This window comes from Stigmatopora nigra, chromosome 9 (assembly GCF_051989575.1).
Source record: "Stigmatopora nigra isolate UIUO_SnigA chromosome 9, RoL_Snig_1.1, whole genome shotgun sequence".
NCBI classification, from domain to species: Eukaryota; Metazoa; Chordata; class Actinopteri; order Syngnathiformes; family Syngnathidae; genus Stigmatopora; species Stigmatopora nigra.
In genome coordinates this window covers 8716904-8736430 of record NC_135516.1, presented here as the reverse complement: position 1 = coordinate 8736430, position 19527 = coordinate 8716904, and the positions used below count along the sequence as shown (strand labels likewise).

At 38.4% G+C, this 19527-nt stretch overlaps 3 protein-coding genes across 3 annotated transcripts; 1 reads left to right on the top strand and 2 right to left on the bottom strand.

Annotated features, from left to right (window-relative positions):
• Nucleotides 1-1111: 1111 nt before the first annotated feature.
• LOC144201636 (phosphoglucomutase-1-like) lies at nucleotides 1112-4913 on the bottom strand. Its single transcript, XM_077724376.1, has 11 exons — nucleotides 4602-4913; nucleotides 3993-4155; nucleotides 3613-3759; nucleotides 3407-3532; nucleotides 3075-3265; nucleotides 2849-3003; nucleotides 2507-2622; nucleotides 2300-2435; nucleotides 1768-1951; nucleotides 1558-1686; nucleotides 1112-1251 (listed from the first exon to the last, which is right to left on the bottom strand). The coding sequence occupies exons 1-11, from the start codon at nucleotides 4857-4859 to the stop codon at nucleotides 1162-1164; spliced, it is 1695 nt and encodes a 564-aa protein (XP_077580502.1). The 5' UTR covers nucleotides 4860-4913; the 3' UTR covers nucleotides 1112-1161.
• Nucleotides 4914-5430: 517 nt separating this feature from the next.
• Nucleotides 5431-8646, bottom strand: LOC144202199 (angiopoietin-related protein 3-like). Its single transcript, XM_077725262.1, has 7 exons — nucleotides 8078-8646; nucleotides 7775-7885; nucleotides 7387-7507; nucleotides 7207-7320; nucleotides 7030-7125; nucleotides 6655-6921; nucleotides 5431-6108 (listed from the first exon to the last, which is right to left on the bottom strand). The coding sequence occupies exons 1-7, from the start codon at nucleotides 8567-8569 to the stop codon at nucleotides 5882-5884; spliced, it is 1428 nt and encodes a 475-aa protein (XP_077581388.1). The 5' UTR covers nucleotides 8570-8646; the 3' UTR covers nucleotides 5431-5881.
• An 854-nt stretch (nucleotides 8647-9500) lies between these two features.
• LOC144201494 (KN motif and ankyrin repeat domain-containing protein 4-like) lies at nucleotides 9501-19395 on the top strand. The gene is made up of 12 exons (XM_077724179.1): nucleotides 9501-9817; nucleotides 11694-11856; nucleotides 14707-14762; nucleotides 14904-16193; nucleotides 16368-16428; nucleotides 16677-16958; nucleotides 17060-17144; nucleotides 17219-17438; nucleotides 17514-17656; nucleotides 17946-18146; nucleotides 18230-18348; nucleotides 18920-19395. The coding sequence occupies exons 3-11, from the start codon at nucleotides 14747-14749 to the stop codon at nucleotides 18320-18322; spliced, it is 2391 nt and encodes a 796-aa protein (XP_077580305.1). The 5' UTR covers nucleotides 9501-9817; nucleotides 11694-11856; nucleotides 14707-14746; the 3' UTR covers nucleotides 18323-18348; nucleotides 18920-19395.
• The last annotated feature ends 132 nt before the right edge of the window (nucleotides 19396-19527 follow it).

Sequence of the window (19527 nt, the reverse complement as noted above, 5' to 3'; positions counted from 1 at the left end):
TAGCACCACTTTAAACATAGTTTTGTTTTTTATTACTCTTCTACTTGCATGATATCATTGCAATTGATTTATTAGCAACAACATAACAATGTTGTCAAAAGAATTCAGACTTGTTGTGCTTTAAAAGTGGTGAAATGAAAAAAATATCACACATTTTCATGTATTTTTACTTTTCAATTCTGAGAAATGCTCTCAAGAAATAACATTTGAAAATATGAATTGTTTATGGATCTCTCTGTCAAAAAGGTTCCCGACCTCTGTACTATAGAGTTCAGACGACCCCTCTCTCCCTGTTTATTATTCAACCGATTAAATAATAAAATGATGTGAGCATGAAATTGTCATTACTCAAGTTCAAGTCGTTAAATTCAATCGCTGAGGTGAACACGAGTTGCTTCATTTTTGATGACTTGAGGCCGTCGAAAAAGGATGTTTCGTGCACACTAGTTATGTTTTAATATTGCCAGATAAAAGTCAACTATTCAAAAATGGGACATTATTAATAATAAAAAAATAAATAATTTATAAATTAGACTGAACAGAATAGGTGGTTTGTAAAAAAAATAGATACTATAGACAATGTCTGATTTACACATTTGCCATTTTAGCATATTGGTTTAATATGACCATTAGAAACAATAAGTCACCTGATGATTTTGGCATAGAAAAGTAATTTGATAAATATGGAAGAAAATTGATGTTTTAAGCTGGATATGCATGAGCAAAGTTGTTTTCCTTACGCTAATTTCACTCCAATTTATGATCGTCATTCACTGATGAGTTTCCATTTTCCGCAAGAAGCATTTTGAGATTTTCAGATGATATTTCACAATAATGAGGCTAGTAAAATAGACTTTTAGAATAAACAACCAACTTCACTATAAAACATATCACTCCTTACTACTTGTGACGACGAAAAAAGAAAATGAAGGATAAAGAAAATTCATAAACCAAAAATAAAAAGCTCTTTAATATTGCAAAAAATAAGCATTACATTATTTTGTCTTCCAAAAATAATCTACATTATTGCTATATTGGAATATAAAGTTAATATTCTGATATAAAGGTTTCACTGTGGTACAATAAGCCGAAAGTCCACCATTGAAATGTGTGTGGTTGTGTTTTGAATGAAAGCCATTGTGATGTCATTTGTGGGCGAAATCATGTGATAACTGACGGACCAGTTCGACCAGTCCTTTGATGGAGTTGAGAAATTTTCAGAGCAATTGTGGCTAATGGTGCCAACACCACCTGTCAAAAAAAGCAAAAAATATACAACAATAAAAATATAAATTAAAAAAATAAAAACATTACAAAGTAAATTAAACATTTGGTGAACTTAATTTCTTATGAAATAACATTTTTTTAAAAAGCTTTGTTGCAATTCACAGTTGAGTAGACTATAAACTCAAGCCCTTATAATTGAAATATTATTTTTTAAATGTACCTTTGGATTATTAGTCAGCTCACTGCAAATTTGGGGACACAATTTCTTTTTTACCATAATAAGGGATCATCATAGCTTACCTGATGGGTTCTTAAAAATACTATAATTACCTGTGTTTCTTGAAAAATGGCTTCCTTGTCATAGGTTTCCAGGTAGATCCGAACAGTGGCCCCATCACTACTTGTACCACCGAGTCTGTAGATGATTCGAGAACCATCAGAGAAGATAATCCGCAGACCCTCCAGAGAGAGATTGGGAAATTTCAGATGTCTGACCAGGACTTGAAATATTAAAATAAAGTACTGCCATATGTAATGTACTTGGTTCCGAGTGATGCTGCTGTCAACTGGGTCCGTGTATTCAAAATTATCTGCTTTTTCCACTTGGTAGATTTTGTCTTCCACTGCAAATCGCCGCCTCACAAAATTCTTGTCTGCAATCAGAAGCTCAACATCCTCCATCATTTCACAAGCCGCGTCAATATCAATGTTTTCATAGTCATACCTATAAACAAAACAAGACAAAAAGCATCCAACAATGCTTCCTTCATACCACATAGAAACATCTTAATTGCTTATAGTGTCTATTGCACATTTACTTTAATTGAACTCCTAATTTTCTCTTCAAGTAGCAAGGTAAATGAATTATTTTAAAGCATGTAATGCCCTCTAGATGGCAGGAATTATCTGAGCAAAGCATTGTTGTCACCTACCAATATTTTTGATTCATCTATTTGCACATATATCACATTCATGTGTAATTTTGAGCTCTGAGATGAGAAGGGATTTTGATAAATCTCACTTTTTGATTTGTTTCATTACTCTTTGTCTAAATGTGTTACTTTGAACACACCTGGTGAAGTAGTTTCGTCCATATTTTAGCCAATGGTATTGAAGTATTTCTTCCACACTTTGCCTTCTTGAGGCCATGATGGTCAGCCATGCCAATACAGCCCAAAGACCATCCTTCTCACGAATATGATCTCCACCTGAAACACAATGTGTTAAATCAATTGGATTGTGAAAATACTAATAATTATGCTATAATTATAAACTGTACTTGTTCCAAAACTTTCTTCACCACACAAAGACAGTAGTCCTGCGTCCATTAAGTTTCCAAAGAACTTCCACCCAGTGGGAGTTTCATATAGTTCTATTTTTGTTGCTTTGGCTACTCTGCAAGAAGTACAAAAATAGAAATTAATGGACACAGGCGCAAATTGAAATATAAGAAAAGCAAATGCAAAAAAAAAAATACATTTAAGGCCACAGTTTTTCACAGAGGTTTGAGTTGTTTTTTTTATTTTTTATTGTCAATTATAATTGCTTCAGGTCAGTTGACAAAACACAGACTTGCCTGAAAATGTTGGTCAATATTTGAATAAAATAACCTGCACTTTACCTGTCTAAGGCCGTACTTGTGGGCATGCTGCGGGCCAAGCCCCTCACCCCACTGTGCTGAAAGTACGGGATGCAGAAGATGTTGTCAGCGATCACAGCCAACGAGTCAGACGGGGTGACAAACAACCCGTGCTTTCCGAGGACCATGTTTCGATCCTAAAGTCAAGACCAAGTCATTTAGGCCTCGGGGTTTTAATTTAAAAGCATTTAAGCTTCAATTGTTGTACCCCATCGCTGTCAAATGCTGCACCAAAGTCGTATTCTCCATCTCTCATGATGTCAATCAAATCTGCAGCATAGATGAGGTTTGGATCGGGACGAAGTCCTCCAAAATCTTCCATTGGGACACAATTAATGGCACAATTGTCAGGACACCCGAGCTCGTCGCATAGTATTCTCTTCACATATGGACCTACCACTGGAGAGAGGAAATCCGCAATTAGGAGGCAAGTAGGGAACTGGTTTACACATTGACTGATCTCACAGGAATTTTGTAGTAAAAGTTTAGGCATTTCAAATGTACCACTTTTTTTTTTACACAAGATAAAAAAGCTCTTACCTCCATGCATTGCATCCAGTCTTATTTTGATGTGGTTCTCGCCAGAAAGAAGCTCCTTCAGACTAGCAAAGTCAAAGATGTTTCTCATCAAGTTGGCGTAGGACTCGACAGCATCCACAATTTCAACTTGGCACAATCACAAAAATGGAAAGAAGCTTTAGATTTTAAATCATTCATTTCTCAGACGTCATCATCCTTCATTTTACCTGTAAAAGGTTTGAATTTGTTCTCCAGATCAAATGTCTGTTTGCCTAGAGTAGTGAGATCCAGTCTGAGTCCGGGGCAGATGGCAAACTCTTCAATGGTTCTGCTGATCTGATAAATCTTGTTTGTAATGTCATCATTGGCTGGCCCTTGGTGAGAGAGAATGACTCCATTTAGTTTGTCTCAACCAAACTAACTCCTGCATCTTCAATCTTCCAATTAATCTCAGAGTAATGTCTATCTCATTCCCTACCACTGACAGCAGTTTAAATGGATTGAATGCCAGACACCGTCAATGACAGCCAATGCTTGACTCTAACTAATCCTTCTCTTGGCAGTTGCCCCCACACCCCCTTGGCTTCTCCCTGTCTCACTGCCATACCTCCATTTGTAGTGTTGAACTTGATTCCAAAGTCCCCGTCAGGTCCTGCTGGGTTGTGACTGGCAGTGAGGATGATACCACCGATGGCTTTGAATTTCCTGATCACGCAGGAGCAAGCTGGCGTGGACATTAACCCATGGTGACCAACAACTAGACGACCCACCTGGGGAAATGACGCAGGTAAATAAATGTCTGTGTGACATCACATGTTTTGCTGGACTGCTACGAGCAGGGGAACCACTTAATATTGGATTTGTTGTGCTATGATTCTTCATTTGGTTTGACATTTCACTCGTTTGGTGTAAATTGAGGCACTTGAAAAAACACCACACCTCCTAAATGTAAACTTTAAATTCCCAATGGACCCTTTTGTCGTTACATTATTATCCCATCCAACTCACAATGACCTAAGTTGAGGTTTGCGGCCCCCCATTCTCACTATAATCGGCATTAATGATAGGATGACAAAAGGTGGAGTCATCAGATGTTTCTGGCATTCAGCAAATATTGAATACTTCGGCCTAAGCATTAAAATATCGCCCACGAGGTACAACAAGAACAATGACGGAATTCTAAAGACGCTAAATGAACACACCAATTGCCACTGACCCCATTGGCAGCTGCCATCTGCACAATGACTCCAATAGCTGTTTGGTTAAAGAAGCGCCCATCTCCTCCCACAACCAATGCAGAACCCTGACGGTCACGAAGATCAATGGAGGAAAAGATACTTTGGATGAAGTTGTGCAGATAGTTCCTCCTGGACTGGAAGACGTGGACTTTTCTTCTCAGGCCATTGCTACCGGGTCTCTGGTCAGAGTAAGGGGTTGTCGGTACAGTCAAAACTCGTAGAGGACTGTTGTCCATCTTTGTTGTGGAGTTTTGCCTCGAGGCAAAGCTTTAGAGAAGTTGTTGTCTGGAGGGCAAATTCCCCTCGCAGTGTGCACAGACTGACAGTGGTCCTTACTGGACCTAAAATAACCTTCCAATTGAATGCGTGCATACACACAGGGAGAGTAACTAAAGACACTCCTTCACACATGTGCAGCGAAATCACTGTCAAGCCATAAAGTTGTGTTTGGGTGTGTCTGTGTTGAAGCGCTGCAAGAAAGGCGCAGAGTTATGACATGCAAGATACGGATGGCATCTTACATTGAAGGAGGCACATTAGCAATGAAGTGGCAATTACAATATCAGATGACAGAAAATGAAAGGAGATATATGGATCTTATCACGCACACATTATCAAATCTAATTATAGATGCAGCACAGCAGTGTAGTTATCAAGACTGCTCCGTCATAGAAAATCAGTTTCTTCAAGGGGGAATATTTAGGAGAATGATCTCCACTGCCCTCTATGGACTATGAATTGGACACACAATTCTTCTTGATCCACAAATTAGGATAAACACAAACAAATGGGATACTAGTACTACAGTTTATTGTTTTTCCCCATTTTATTTCAGATAAATATCAAAGTAAAAGCATCAAATTAAATTGTGAATGGATATTGTATACTTTGTGGTCACAGCACATGTTTTCACTCAAAAAGAACAGGATAAAATGGCATTCACTATAACATTTTTAGGAACAGAAAAACAAGTGAACTCCATATTACATTTTACAGCAGTAGATTTTTAAGTAAAAGTATATAATGAAGAAGACATCCACATTTAAAATTTTAACAGTTTTCATATCTTGGGTTAAGTTTAGCTATAGGCAGTAAAATAATAGTAGGCTTGATTTTGGGTATTTCCCTCAGTGGTTGTACTGAGGTTTCTTGCCTCTGGCAGCTCGCTACCAGTATAGCAATTGATGGCTATGTGAAATTTATTTTTCAATTGGATCATCATTATCACATCCAAAAAATGGTTCTTAATGGTTTGCATTTATTGTGGAACATCTGTTCCATTTGCATGAAAGCCACTTGTCTCTGAAGATGTTGACAAAGAGTTGAAGGGATGAACTGATATCTGCGTGAACCTTAGCAAATAAGATGCTTTTCGACCAGGCTTTAAATGGATTCCTCTTCGACGGTCCAAACGTCCCTTATGTCTCACAAGGAAATACTTCCCATTTAAGTTGGTGTCCTCGCAGCTTTTGAACCACCAACCACCTGAAGTTAAAAGAATGAAATGCATATAAAACATGATACTGCTTTTGAAAGTATATATTTAATGGTAATGCATATAAAAACGTTATTAGTGCTTTAGAAAATGTATATTTAATGGTAGGTTTTTGGAGTTAGAAAGATCGAAGAAAATATTTAATCTAATCATGTTTTATACCTTATTCCATATATGTAACCAGTTTTAATGATGTTGGCATCACTGTGTTCCTTTCCATCTCCAACCAAGGTCTGACACACAGTGTTATCATGGCAGTCGAGCACACTGACTACTGAGATAATACTATTTGGATTAAGTACTGTGTATGCACAAGAATTGACATCACCACAAGGTATCAAGATTGTAGTTAAAACATAATGTTTTTTGCAGTATTTTGTTGTTAATTATCTTCGAGGCAGTTTCTTTTATGGCTTTACTGATTTTTTTTTCCAATTGGACAATTCCTGCATCAACATCTGCTAGTAGTTTAGCGTAACATTTACCAAAAAATGTAGAACAAAAATGATTCTAATGCAATGTAGTAAATAGCCTACCTGTGTGGGTACAGCTGGAGTCCCAGTTCTTGCCATTGTGCCTGTCCTTAGTGGAGAACGTCATGCCTGTTTGATTCTTCAAGGGGTCAGCAATATCTCCTGACAGAAGCTTGAATTGAACAGTGTAGCTACTCTCTGGACCGCCAAGGTCAAACATATATTCACTAAAGTGTTTGGTCTGTTTCCAGTCTTCTAGATGGATGTGAAGGACAGAATTGCCCTGAGCAACCAGAGAGCGAATTTTACCAAGACCCAGCCAAAACTCCCCTGCAAGAAGACACAGTTTACCACGAATGAGAAGTTCTTAGATATGAGACAGAGATGGACTTGATTTTGGACCTCTATATGCAACCCAGGTCACTTCCTTTGACATACCGTTAAAATCTCCAAATCCGTTTTCATATTTTTCCCAAGTTTGGTCAAAGTTGACAGAGCCGTCTTTTCTTTGCTGAATGACTGTTACACCTTGTGCTAGCAGAAAACAAAGCAATTTTTCCCCACTTTACAATCATGTTTTACAATTTACACATAAAAAAAATGTATATTCATTACCTCCACTCATGTCACAAAACACCATGAAGGGCTTTGATCCATTAGGTTTGATTGGGTACACATCACTGCTTCTCTCACCTCTGTTGAACAGGTCGCTGCAATCCACTGGGAGATCTTTTAAACAAAATTTAACATTTTTGGAATTTACACATTGCATGCAGTTCTGATGGGTGATCTTACCCAACGCTGCAGAATTGTTGCTGAAGTCATAGTTCAGATAACGACTGAGTGTTGGGGTTTGGCTGTTGAAGAATTCAAGCTTCCTTTCAACCGTATCTTGGGTAAATGTACTGGCTGTAAGCTGGTGCACATTATTTGGACAATATTTTATACACACGTCAGGCAATCCTCACAGTGCCTCAATATAAATACACATTATGTAAACATGGACATTCTGTTAAAACCAAAACATGATTAGTATCAATTTCCATGCCAGTAGAAAAAAACTATGTTCAGGTTTATTCCAACAATGCCAAGTTCCAAGTTATGCTCTTATGTCCTCGTGATATCTACAATTACAGCAGATTTTGGCGGTTAGACTTGACATGAGAATGGATATTTTCACAACCTTTTCTTCCAGAATGTTGATCTTATTCCTCTGGTAGATGAGTTGGTCACTTTGGTCCCTCACAGCCTTCAAGAGCTCGGTGATGCTTCGCTCCTGGCCGTTAATCACTCCCTGGTTTGTATTAAAAAAAAATTAAGATCTGTTAACTGCTTTTACAGTAATTTTTGCTGCTTGTCACGGTTGTCATTGTGGTTGAGTTTGTAACTATTAAAGCTAGCTCGGCAATTGCAGAAAAATAGACTGCAAAAAATAGAATTTCTTTGAAGAAAAAAACTAAAAAAGTATAAATTCCACCTGACTCACCCTTAGGCTGTTGATCTCTACCACTTGGTCTCCACTCAACATTCCCCGAGACAAACTTCTCAACTTCACCTCCATGTCTTCAACCTTGTTCTGGAGAGAGTTCTTTTCCTGCATGATGGTGTCCACCTTGGAGTTGATTTGAACAGATATGTCCTTAATCTCTTCATTATTAGCCTTCAGAACCACCGCCGTCTTTTTCAATTCTTCTTCTTCTACTTTGATTTCAACGGCCAACACGGACAGTTTGTTGAACGAATCGTCAAAGATATTAAGCTTCTGGAAAATCTCACTGATCTGTCTTTTGGTCTTGCTCACAAAGTCCCGCATGCTCTGGCCCAGCTGAAGGAGGCCATTTGCCAGGACACGTACTTCATCAAGCGCCGCAAAGGGTGAACGGATTTCAGTGAGGGTCTCGGTGGGCTTCTCTTCGCCACACAGGACAGGGAGACAGGCGCCAGCTAGGACAACCAAGTAGATCAGAGATGTTTTCATATTTTGCTCTGCTTATCCCGCTGCCGAAAGCCGTCTGTCTCCCTCTTCTGTGACTGGCTGAAGAGACACGGACGGTCAAAAATCATGCGGTTTATACACTGTCCCCACTGTGTCAATGATTGACTTGGATCAGTTCCTAGATGGATTGGAGTCTTTTCTACTACCTAGTCTCTACTAATATCACATCATACTTTGGAGCACCATTATGACTTCCAATAAACAGCCTCATCTTATCATCTATAAACACCTAGTTGATAGATACAGAGAGGTCTAGATAATGTTTTTTTTTTACACTGTATCAACCAAACTCTAATTTTAGGGTGTCAAGTAAAACTTTATAAAAATAGAACCACAAAGTACACTGCATATTATATCATTCTTTGGCAAAAAAAATCAGGAAAACCATCAAATGTTCATTGTCAAATTAACAACAAATGGCAGTAAAAAGAACTATATTTGATTATATTTTATATACAGTATGTATATGTGAGTGGTGTTTTTCATCAGACAATGGTCAAATTTACATACCATGTGGAATTGGTGTGATGGGAGTGACATCACAACTGACATGCATCCAATCAGAAAAAGGAAGATGGCAATTCCACTCTAGAAAATCATGAGTGGATTATTGAATCTTAAATCTGATTCATTGAAAAAAAATATATAGATATATTATCACATGCATTGGGCAATGGCATGTTATAGTGACCTATTAGGACAATATTACTGAAGCCTGTTTAGATCAGGGTTTTCAAACTGATTCCACAAAGGACTACACTGGATCCTTGTCTTTGTTCCAACCGAACCCGTGCAGAAAGTTTAACCAATGAAGTGTCTTCTAAAATTAGTAGCACCTGTCTGCAATCAAATGATTATACTTGCATGAAGTGTCTTTTTTTTCAGTCTGAATGAAAAACTGCACCAACACAGGCTGGCTGCACTGAAGCTACTGAACAAAAACAATCAACAGGATAGGGACCGATGCTTAAAATATGATCAGTCATCTTCAGAGGAAATGCCAATGTCTGTCTGTTAAATGTTAACCACTCGTGGAACAACGGGGTCGCATGAGGCCCTTGTTGTTTACACAGTAAACAGAGTTACAACTCTGACTTCAGCCACAAGCTCGCCTGATTTCAGCAAAATGAAATGTCGGTTGAAATGTGGCCCACTTTCTGGGAGGTGAACTCTGCCATCATGTGACTTCAGTGACCACTGGACTTGGACTGGCGGGAAGTTAAGTGGATGGTAATGTAATCTTAACTTCATTTCATTGTGGGGTTAATTTTGGATTGCCAGAAATGTTTCAATGCAAAAAAAAATTATACTTGTTCCAACTTTATCTGTCGTCCGACTACTTGGGGTCATTAAATTCTATTATTGTTATTATTATCGTCTTGACTGTTGTAGTTGTTATATGTCTTGTTGGTTTTGTCTGATTTTTAAGATTGCTTATTTGTTTTTTTTTCTCCTGGCATATATCCAAAATAACATTTTTATGAATCAAAACAATCCTATATTTTAGTTTACATCTTACATTTCAGTTGCTGTTAAATTACTGTTTTACCAACAACTAGAAACACAGATTATATATTGATTATAAAACAAAATACCATAAAGTTTGAAGTGTAATGCCACACACTAGCCTCTTAGTTCAAATGAATTTGACGTCTATGTCCACCAATGGGTTTAAGGGGTGGTCTTGATCCATAGGTCACCGTTACATGTAAATATTATGCTTCTCTTGACCAATGCAGAGACAGCACAATGCATCACTCCTCTCACAACCAACCACGATTACATAACACATGTCGATTGGTTGATGCAATAGTACACTTCAAAAGGGTTGTCTTTCAATTTGTGATGAATGGAAAAATAGTCAAGCGCTGTTATTTGATTAAATGCTGGCTTAGCTGCAATGCATGTTTAATCCATTTCAACTGGAAGGGCTTAAATGTAAATGATTACGTTCTGTGCGGTTGATGGTGATAGTCTTCCAAGCAAATTGAAATGCAGTTACCAGTCAATGATGAATGGCAGTCCTCTCAGTCCACAAAAACTGGACATCTATTGCTGTCTATGGCAGCCAAAGAGTTAAATGTGACTCAACTCCAAGTGTTTCTTAGAAACTTGCATGCCAGCTAAGTTTCTCCAGCATGTGTACAGTCTGTTAAAGCAATAAAGCATGTTTTTTCCCCTTAGTGCTGCCTCCACGGTGAACCACAAACCCTCAAGGAGTCAGTAGTCTGCCTGTATAATGGAAAATGCTCTTTCTAATGTTTCTAATATTTGCAGATTCTATCATTTGTGAGGGTTTGCAAGGTAGAAGAAACTTAAATGTCACTCTGGATCAAGTTTGGGACAGGTGTATTCATTGAAAGATACACAAGCCAAATCAGGAGAAGCAAAAAAAAACAACTGATTAACCCCTAGAATGGGAAATAACAGGAAAATAAAATCAGTTTTCACTTCCACTTGAATAATCTTATCCTCACGTCTTCAAGTTACAGGCAATTTCATGGGTTTGCTGTGGTAATCTTTGAAGAGATACGCAAAAAAAGTGTTGTAATTTTGAATAGAGGCCTAAAGTGCCATCTTGTAGATCAGTGACAAAAAAAACAAGGTAAATGATATAATAATTTGTGAATAATTTCACCCAAAAGTCCCAGCCACACTATAAAAAAACAACTGTGAATTATGGTCTGGAAAATACGGTAGTTTTATTGTCTTTACAGTGAGCACATGAGAGGAAAAGAGGCCAAACAAGTAACCACCAAGAATGAAATGTATGCCCAAAGACATTCAAGCTCTATAGATGTCACCATGCCCTCTGCTCTGCCTTCTGTTGCCTTCACATACATTTCATAGCATTGGGTAGAGTTACACATTCATCACAAGGGAGGTCCAGGTCTGACCCATGGATTACTATGTGCCACTATTACACCCCACCCGAGTAAATGCACCATCTCGTCATATAATGCCGCCATGTTTCCAGACAAACAGCTGGCTTTCTCAGCAAAAAAAAAAAAAAACACGCCTTGACTGTGAGAATATTTCTTCATTTCAGCCGCCTAGTAGGACGGCATGTTCACAAGCCCCTCCTTGCTTTCTTCTGTCTTTTCAGAAGAAACCCAGCTTCTGTTATGGTGGAGGCTGCACGCACATCGGCATCTATCAAACAGCCACGGCATGTCACTCTGCCTGACAGCACAAGACACAAACATCCTCAGCCACAAAGTCAGGACGAAAACTGTGGACTACTTTTACCAGCAATATACAGCATATAGGTGAGTTTTTGTTTTCCCTCATGTCTTAAAAATATTTGTTTTTCTTCTATATTTAGGCTGGAAATGAAGCCTGTCTTATGGTAAATACTATTAGGAAAACATCTTTACTTTTCTATTGGCAGCCCTTTAAAGTATAAGGGATTGACACATACTGTAACTGTATATAATGATGTATGTTGTTGTAATCACACTCAAAGCTGCACACGTTTAACCTTTATCCATTAATATAGCACGGCGTGAAACTCTGGCAGCTGCTTTAGGCAATGAGCTTTGCCTGCAAATAACCCACACCGTAATTTGGATGCCACAGTCTATCTCGTACTTTGTCGCTATTGTATAGTATTCTGGGATACTATGACATGAGAGTCTACAATTACCACACAATACCACTGGCTACAGACTGAACACAACACAGTGAAACCACCCCAAATAAGTTTTGAAGGCCAAAATCAAGCCAAACCGCTGGTTTTAGTATCAAAATTTCTTCCAGTTATGCTGTGGAAAAAGACAGAATCTGCAGCCAAAAAGTCATGGAAAAGAGAGGATATTCTAGGAGGAGAACAAAGATCATAAAAAGAAGAAGGCAAACTATTTTACAGATGACCATTTGAAAAGCAAGACAAGATGGAATGAGCAGACGTCATATTTTAAAATAAATCAGCAGACAATGGGAGCTCATGTTCAGGACTTTGAACCAGTGGGTGATGTTATTGCTCTTTTTTTTTGGAGATATAATTCCAATTAAGAGTATTTTGAAAATCTATTGAAGATAGAAACTGGCCAATGATGTTACTTATTGTATGGTATTCAAATAATTAACTTTTGACTTTCTTTCTATCAATAACAATGAGATGCGTCCAATCTATTTGAACTGGGAAATTTGACAGTGATTGATTTTTGTGTCTACGACTACCAATGGTTTGGAAAATCCCAAAGGCCTTAAATTCCTCCTTGATTTTTAACTTTGGTTTTCACTGAGCCATTGGTCATGTTTTTCAGGGGCCTCTTTGGGGTAAAGTGACTATTTTATGCTCAGTTTCTTTCTCTTTTGGTGTGTGTGGTGGAGACGGACCAACAGCTCCAATCACAGACAATTAAAGCTGTGCCACTAAAATGTGAAAATTGTTAAGGGGTGGATGACTTCTGGGAGATTCCTAACCCAGATCCAGTATTGTTTCTTTAGCGGTCATGTTGGTGAGTAAGAAATGTAGAACTATATTTAAGTGTAAGAAAAACAGTGGCAGCACAGGCTTGCTTGTTTATTTAATTCAGTACAATTCTAGTGTTGATAGTGCAGAGATACAATAATTCTTCAGTAGTTATTTGATTTTTTTATGATGTACATGTTTTAAATTCCCCAAAGAATATTTTTCCTTCCAATTTTAAAAGTATTTGACCCAGTGATCATCTTCCTATTTAACCAAATAAACTGAGAGATGTCTACATCAAACCTGTAGACATGTATAACACATCTTTACACCACATGTATGTGCTATAAGTTAAGACATGTCAGCATGTGTGCCAAAAGATCCCAGCTAAATTTAAAGCCCAGTTGCATACTTGCCTATTCAGTCAAAGTAATACAATCCATACAAGTAAAATATGCATTTTGGTCTCCATGCATTATACAATCAAATAATTAAATGTTTGCCAGGTACAGAGTCCATGTACAAACACCTTACCATCATACATGTATTCCATCTGCTCTTAAATAATGGAGGTCAAATTCCACAGCTAAGCCATTTTTGAATAAGTTGTTTATGGCATTGGTGGCATTGCAAAGTGCCTTAGTGACAGCCAGAGGAAAGGAAAAGAAATAAAAGAGAATACTAGATTTAGTTGACAGCATGTGCAACTACATTATAAAGAATGTGTTATTTAAGATTTAAAAGAAATACTGCAAAGTGGCAAGGTATTATAGTACTGCTAATTTGTGCTTCAGTTCCATGAATCGTGATTTGTTACCCTGGAAAATAGCTTTATATAAGCTATTAGTTTAATGTTGTATGGAAAGATTGTAGGCCAGCCCTTTCACAGTGAATAGCAGAAGTGCTCATTTTGTGATTGCTCGTTTCAATTTGGAATGAAAATGAAACGTAAAAGTTAAAGACTGAAAAATGTTTGAAAAAGAAAGTGGGTTTTAGAAAAGAGGGAAGCAATGAGTCATAACAATACTTATGTTTTTGTTTTCGATTTGTTTTTGTTTTTTTCCTGCTGGCCATGGCTGAAAAGCTTGAAACATAGTTGGTTATTCTCATCCCTCATTCTGGACAGCAGGGTAGTAATCAAGTGAAGATCAGACATGCCACAGGAGAATAACAACCATTCGTGTGCATGGAGGAAATGAATCAGAGTATAAGTGAAAAAGCAGCAGCAACACATCCCTCGGAAAACGTGATGGATGAAGAGGGAAAGCAATTAAGTGCAATTGTTGGGGTTTTGTGCATGAAGCTGAAACAGTTTCAATGTTCGCCCTATCAATGAGGACTCGTCTCCCTGAAAATAATACAGTTTAAAATACCACAGTCGACTTCTAGTGGCATAGTACTTTAGTTTTTCTTTTGCCCGCAATACATTACCTGATAATTTATTCAGATTTTCCACTCCATATTTAAAATTACAAACACTTACCATTTTCATCTGTAGGAAAAAAGGTAGGCAGCCTGGTGAGCAGTGGTTAGCATGTCGGGCTCGCAGTTCTTGAGTCGCGGGTTTGATACTAGGTCGTCCTCAAACCTTTATGAAGATAAATGGTTTGGAAAATGAATTAATGAATGTAAAAAAGGTACCAGGTGCTTATTATAATGTCTATGTTTCTGTTTGAATTAGACTTGTTTCATTTTTTGACAGACAAATCCACCAGATGATGTGACAACAAACCTTGAAAAAAATGGAAAAACTAAATGGTATGACATTGCAAATATTTATAAAGTCACTACAAAAGAAATTCACAATTACACTCATCAATGGCACTGAATTAGCCTGAAATGTGCTATTATATTAAAATATTTAATGATTAATCCTAAATGTATTTCCAATTTTTCCAGGTAAAATGAATACGGACAAAGCTTCAGAAATTGGCATTAAAGGCAAACTTCCATACTCCGTGGAAACTCCATACGGTTTTCGTCTAGACTTGGACTTCCTGAAATATGTTGACGATATTGAGAAAGGAAGAACCATCAAAAGAATCTCCATCCAACGTCACAGTAAAGGCCCCCGTGTCAGCACGTTTCCTAGACACGCTAACCCCTCAGGATATACCTACCGTCAGAGCCCCTGGGGCTCAACCGGGGCTCTCAGCCACAGATCTCGGCTCTCTGAGGAACCTCATCGAGGCCCGGCTTCTTGGTTTTACGAACACAGGTCGCACATTTCACGAGCGGAAATAGAGGCCAAAATCCGGGAGTTTGATGAGCAACCCTTGGGTGAGCACATCCGACCTCATCTCCTTCGGGCCTCCAGTCTGCCCCTTACGGTGCTTTTGAGACAAGGATTGGAAGAGCCTGGAATCCTACGAAGTTCAAAAGAACATCTCGAAGAAAGAAACAAGTCTTGTGAAGACATTTTTGACTCTATGGACAGTCCCAATACTCAGGATTGTTCAGGTCTGTTGAAGCGTTTAAGAGATGCCTTGGACCATGTGGAGGAACTAGAGATAGAGGTACGGGTTATTCCTGACCTCAGAGCACAAATCTGTCTACTAAAGGAGGAAAACGAAAAACTAAGGTCACATAATCAACCACTCTCTAAGAACAGGACCTTCAAATCACCACAACCAGAACAATGTCATAATACAGTACGTGACCATGCACAGGAGTGGAGGACCAGCTCAGATCTGGATGAGCTGCTGACAGTGACATCTCTCCAAGCTAAGGTCGCGCTACTAGAACAGAAACTTCACGAGACCAAGATGGACCCTAATAGGCTTTCTGGGAAAATTAAGCACCAAAAGAAGGAAATCAAAGGCAAAGATGAACAGATTGATAACCTGGTCACAAATCCTGGGGTGTGGGTCCATGCAGAGAGGGTGGTGGTCGACCAGCAGGCGGACGAGAGCATGACAAAATCTCAATGTGTTGGCACCAATGGAGAACATACTGATTCCCCTGAGGTTTCCGCTGACACGTCTGTGGTCATCCACCACATCACCAGGCTCAAGCAACTCCTGGAACAACAATGGGAGTGTTTGAGTGAAGTAGAGAAAGAAAAATGTGCACAGAACACGAGTCCCAAAATGATCTCCTTGCAGGAGGAGATGATGGGACTCCTCAATATCCTTACTTCATACTGCACTCAGCCTGGACACAAACAAAGACACACTAATCAAAGAAAAGGTATTTTTATCAAGTCATGACTGAATCCATTTTATACTGATGAGACATGAGTATTGTTGAGAGGCCAAAATTGCAAAAAAATTAAAAAATATTCACTAAATTTGTGTACATGTTATATTTAGCATGGTACTTTGAGTAGAACTCTTTCAATTAATCAATATACTTCATTCAAAGGTGGGGAGTGCGCCATGACAACTGACACTGGAGTTTGGATCTCCAATGCTGCTGCAGAAGGGTTAGTGAATAATATTTTTACCTTACATGTGTAGAAGAAACTTTTCACTTGAACTCAGCCGGCTGCAATTGATGATGCTTGATGTCCAATCTTTTTGCCTGGGATGACTGCCTATGAATGAACCCCACCACTGTTACCCTGACAGAAAAGCTATCAAATATACTTATTTGGATTGACTTGACAGATAAATATTTACCATCAGTTTAATGCACTTTATTTTCTGTACTATACACAATCCCTAGATGCAGAAACATTGACTGTTACAATCCAGCTGGGGACGACAGTGCATCACAGATGGCTTGTAGTTCAGGACAGGAAGAGAGCACCAACGACCCTTGGAAGATGGCTCCAACCCAAGTGTATACAGAACAAGAAAAGACCACGATGGAGCATAAAAGGGAAGTGATATCAGAAGGAAATGGATGGACAGATGGAGGGCTGGCAGCTGTTGAAGCTGCAGAAATAGCCAAAACGCCCATAGGAAAACAGATGGAGGAGGATTCAGGCTACAAAAGAACAACGCAAAGCAGGTGAGGGTCGACCAGTCCTCCTACCAGAACACAATAAGGTTTCTCCTTGCTTTACGTTTTTCTCTAACATCTCCCTTTCTGTTTTTGCATCCTTTTTGAAGCGAAACGGTAAATGCCGACTTTCTGTCAGCATGTCTCTACCTCAATGAGCACATGGACAACATTGAGGACCCTACCAATGACACAGTACGTACACTTGCAAATCTTACAGACAGCATTTAAATAGCTTGTAATTGTGGGTTTTGTCCTCTTGGTTGAAGAGGAAGGCCCTTATGGTGCTTTTCCAGAACTGGTTTTCAGCGGCAGCAGAGGAGAATTCAGTAGCCAGTAACGTATCTGCATATTTGAAAGAGGTCAAAAGGGCAACACCTTCCTTACTGGGCTTCCTTATCAACCTGGCTGATGATAATGGCAACACAGCCCTCCATTATAGTGTTTCCAATTGTAACTACAGTATTGTCAGTCTACTTTTAGACACAGGTAGGAGAAAAACATTTCTTTTTTTTTTAAAGAAGTCAAAGTAAAATGAGACAAATACTTTCTCCCTGGTATCAGGAGTAAGTGACGTGAACTTCCAGAACAAAGCGGGTTACACAACAGTAATGCTGGCTTCACTGACAGCCCCCGACAATCCTGGGCACATGGAGGTGGTCCGCAGACTGATGGAACTGGGCAATATTAACATCTGCTCTAGCCAGGTAAATAATTATAATAAAACCTTTGACTGGGGCTAATAGAAAGACACTAGTATGAAAGATACCAATTCTTCTTGAAAACAGCTGTATGATTTACCACTTTGTGAGCAAATGTCTGGCTAGAATGATGGATGGAGTGAGGTTTAACATTTTTGGAGTAAGAGTACGTTGAAAGGAATTTGGGGGATTTCATCCACAGTCCAATTATAATAATCATAGCACATTTTAAAATAAAACAAGTGGCTTTATGTGAATGAATTCTTTCCTTAACCCCAACACTTCACATCAACAGACTGGTCAAACCGCTTTACACTTGGCTGTGAGACACGGGAGAGTGGTGATGGTTCGCCTGCTGCTTAGCTGTGGCGCAGATGCCAACATCCAGGATGGTCAGGGAACCACAGCCCTTATGTTTGCATCTGAGAGAGGCTACACTCATATTGCAAGATTGTTGCTGGAGAGGACTCAGTGCGATCTGACCCGTACTGATCAGGTGATATTGGAAAACAAAAATAGTAACCAGACACATTCAAGATTATTTTTTGCATGTTTAAATAATGTTTCCTTTATTTTTAGAGTGGACGAACGGCCCTCTCAATCGCCAAGTTGAACTCCCATAGTGACACAGCCACGCTCCTGCAAGCCCATGCCAGGGCTCGAGCCCTGTAGCCATATCTGGGAGACTTCTCGACTATGTAAGTACTTTAAGTTATACTCCTGACCCCTTTTTATATTTATGTGGAGCACTTTAGGACTTGGAGAATTTATCTTTGAAAAAAATCCACATGTTCACCATCCTATGAGTGCAATTTTGCCAAATTATATTGCTGCAATTTACATATTCTAATCTTTACTTATGTAGAGTTTTGGTATCATTTTTGGATGAGATATTTTCCCACCCATGAACACCACTTTGTCTGTTTTTTAAATGAAATTTTCCAATTTCATACTTTAACTGCTGCCCAACTGAAGTTTAAGAAATACAAAACCATAACATTATTGTCACCTAAATCTGTGCAGGTTGTTTTTATATGATTTCACATTTAAAGTCATACAATGGCATTATTTGATGGCAACTTAATCAGTGCCCCTTTTTACTCTACTTCCAAAAAATACCAGCAGATGGTGTGTTTCCTCCACCATAAATTCAAGAATTTGGGGAAAAACAAAACTGTCATCAGCAAATCTGAAATATATTAATGCAAAATGTTTATGTCATAGTTAATGCACCAGTATGTCATAAATAATGAATACTTTTTTCTTCAGATGCTGTAACCAATTTACATCAAGCACTGTTAGTAAGTATAATACTACTCTATCTCAGGCTCGTAAAAGAGATTTAGACAAAATCTCTTTCAAGTGTGATAAGTAATGAGAACTGTGATAGTTGAAAAATCGTTAACGCTTCACTAGAGAAGAAAACACACTCATTTAAACAACACAACTCAAGTTCCACATCTCTAAACGACATCAATACTAATACCAGAATGGTATTAAGGTTTTGTCAGGAGGCCCTTACCTTCAAAATAATGAAAATGCATTTACCTGTTAATAGTCATTGGCTGGATTCATTTCTACATCACAACTAGCTTACAAATACTGCACGGGAAAGCTCCCGTGAAGAGCAAACAATTAACACCTACACGCTTAAAGTGATCCTCGAGCCACTAAATAAAGGACAAACTCTCAATGAGAAAATGCCATTGAAATTTTATGTAGCAATATATCATGAAATTCAAAAGTCATACATTACATAAAATCAATCAGTTTGAATTAAATAAGAATATCTTTGCAAATATTCATTTCTTTTTAAATGAAACCAATAATGAAGAAACAACACCCCCAAAAAAAGGCACAAACAAACAGATTTACAG

Excerpts from the sequence above, each read along its gene's own strand:
- LOC144201636 (XM_077724376.1), bottom strand. The coding sequence starts at position 4,859 with ATGGACAACAGTCCTCTACGAGTTTTGACTGTACCGACAACCCCTTAC. Across the intron at positions 3,760-3,992 it reads GTTCAACACTACAAATGGAG|GGCCAGCCAATGATGACATT; the intron begins GTATGGCAGTGA and ends TCTCTCACCAAG. Across the intron at positions 3,533-3,612 it reads CAAATTCAAACCTTTTACAG|TTGAAATTGTGGATGCTGTC; the intron begins GTAAAATGAAGG and ends GATTGTGCCAAG.
- LOC144202199 (XM_077725262.1), bottom strand. The coding sequence starts at position 8,569 with ATGAAAACATCTCTGATCTACTTGGTTGTCCTAGCTGGCGCCTGTCTC. Across the intron at positions 7,886-8,077 it reads TAGAGATCAACAGCCTAAGG|GGAGTGATTAACGGCCAGGA; the intron begins GTGAGTCAGGTG and ends AATACAAACCAG. Across the intron at positions 7,126-7,206 it reads GTTTTGTGACATGAGTGGAG|CACAAGGTGTAACAGTCATT; the intron begins GTAATGAATATA and ends GTTTTCTGCTAG.
- LOC144201494 (XM_077724179.1), top strand. Across the intron at positions 16,194-16,367 it reads ACACACTAATCAAAGAAAAG|GTGGGGAGTGCGCCATGACA; the intron begins GTATTTTTATCA and ends CTTCATTCAAAG. Across the intron at positions 16,429-16,676 it reads TCCAATGCTGCTGCAGAAGG|AAACATTGACTGTTACAATC; the intron begins GTTAGTGAATAA and ends CCCTAGATGCAG.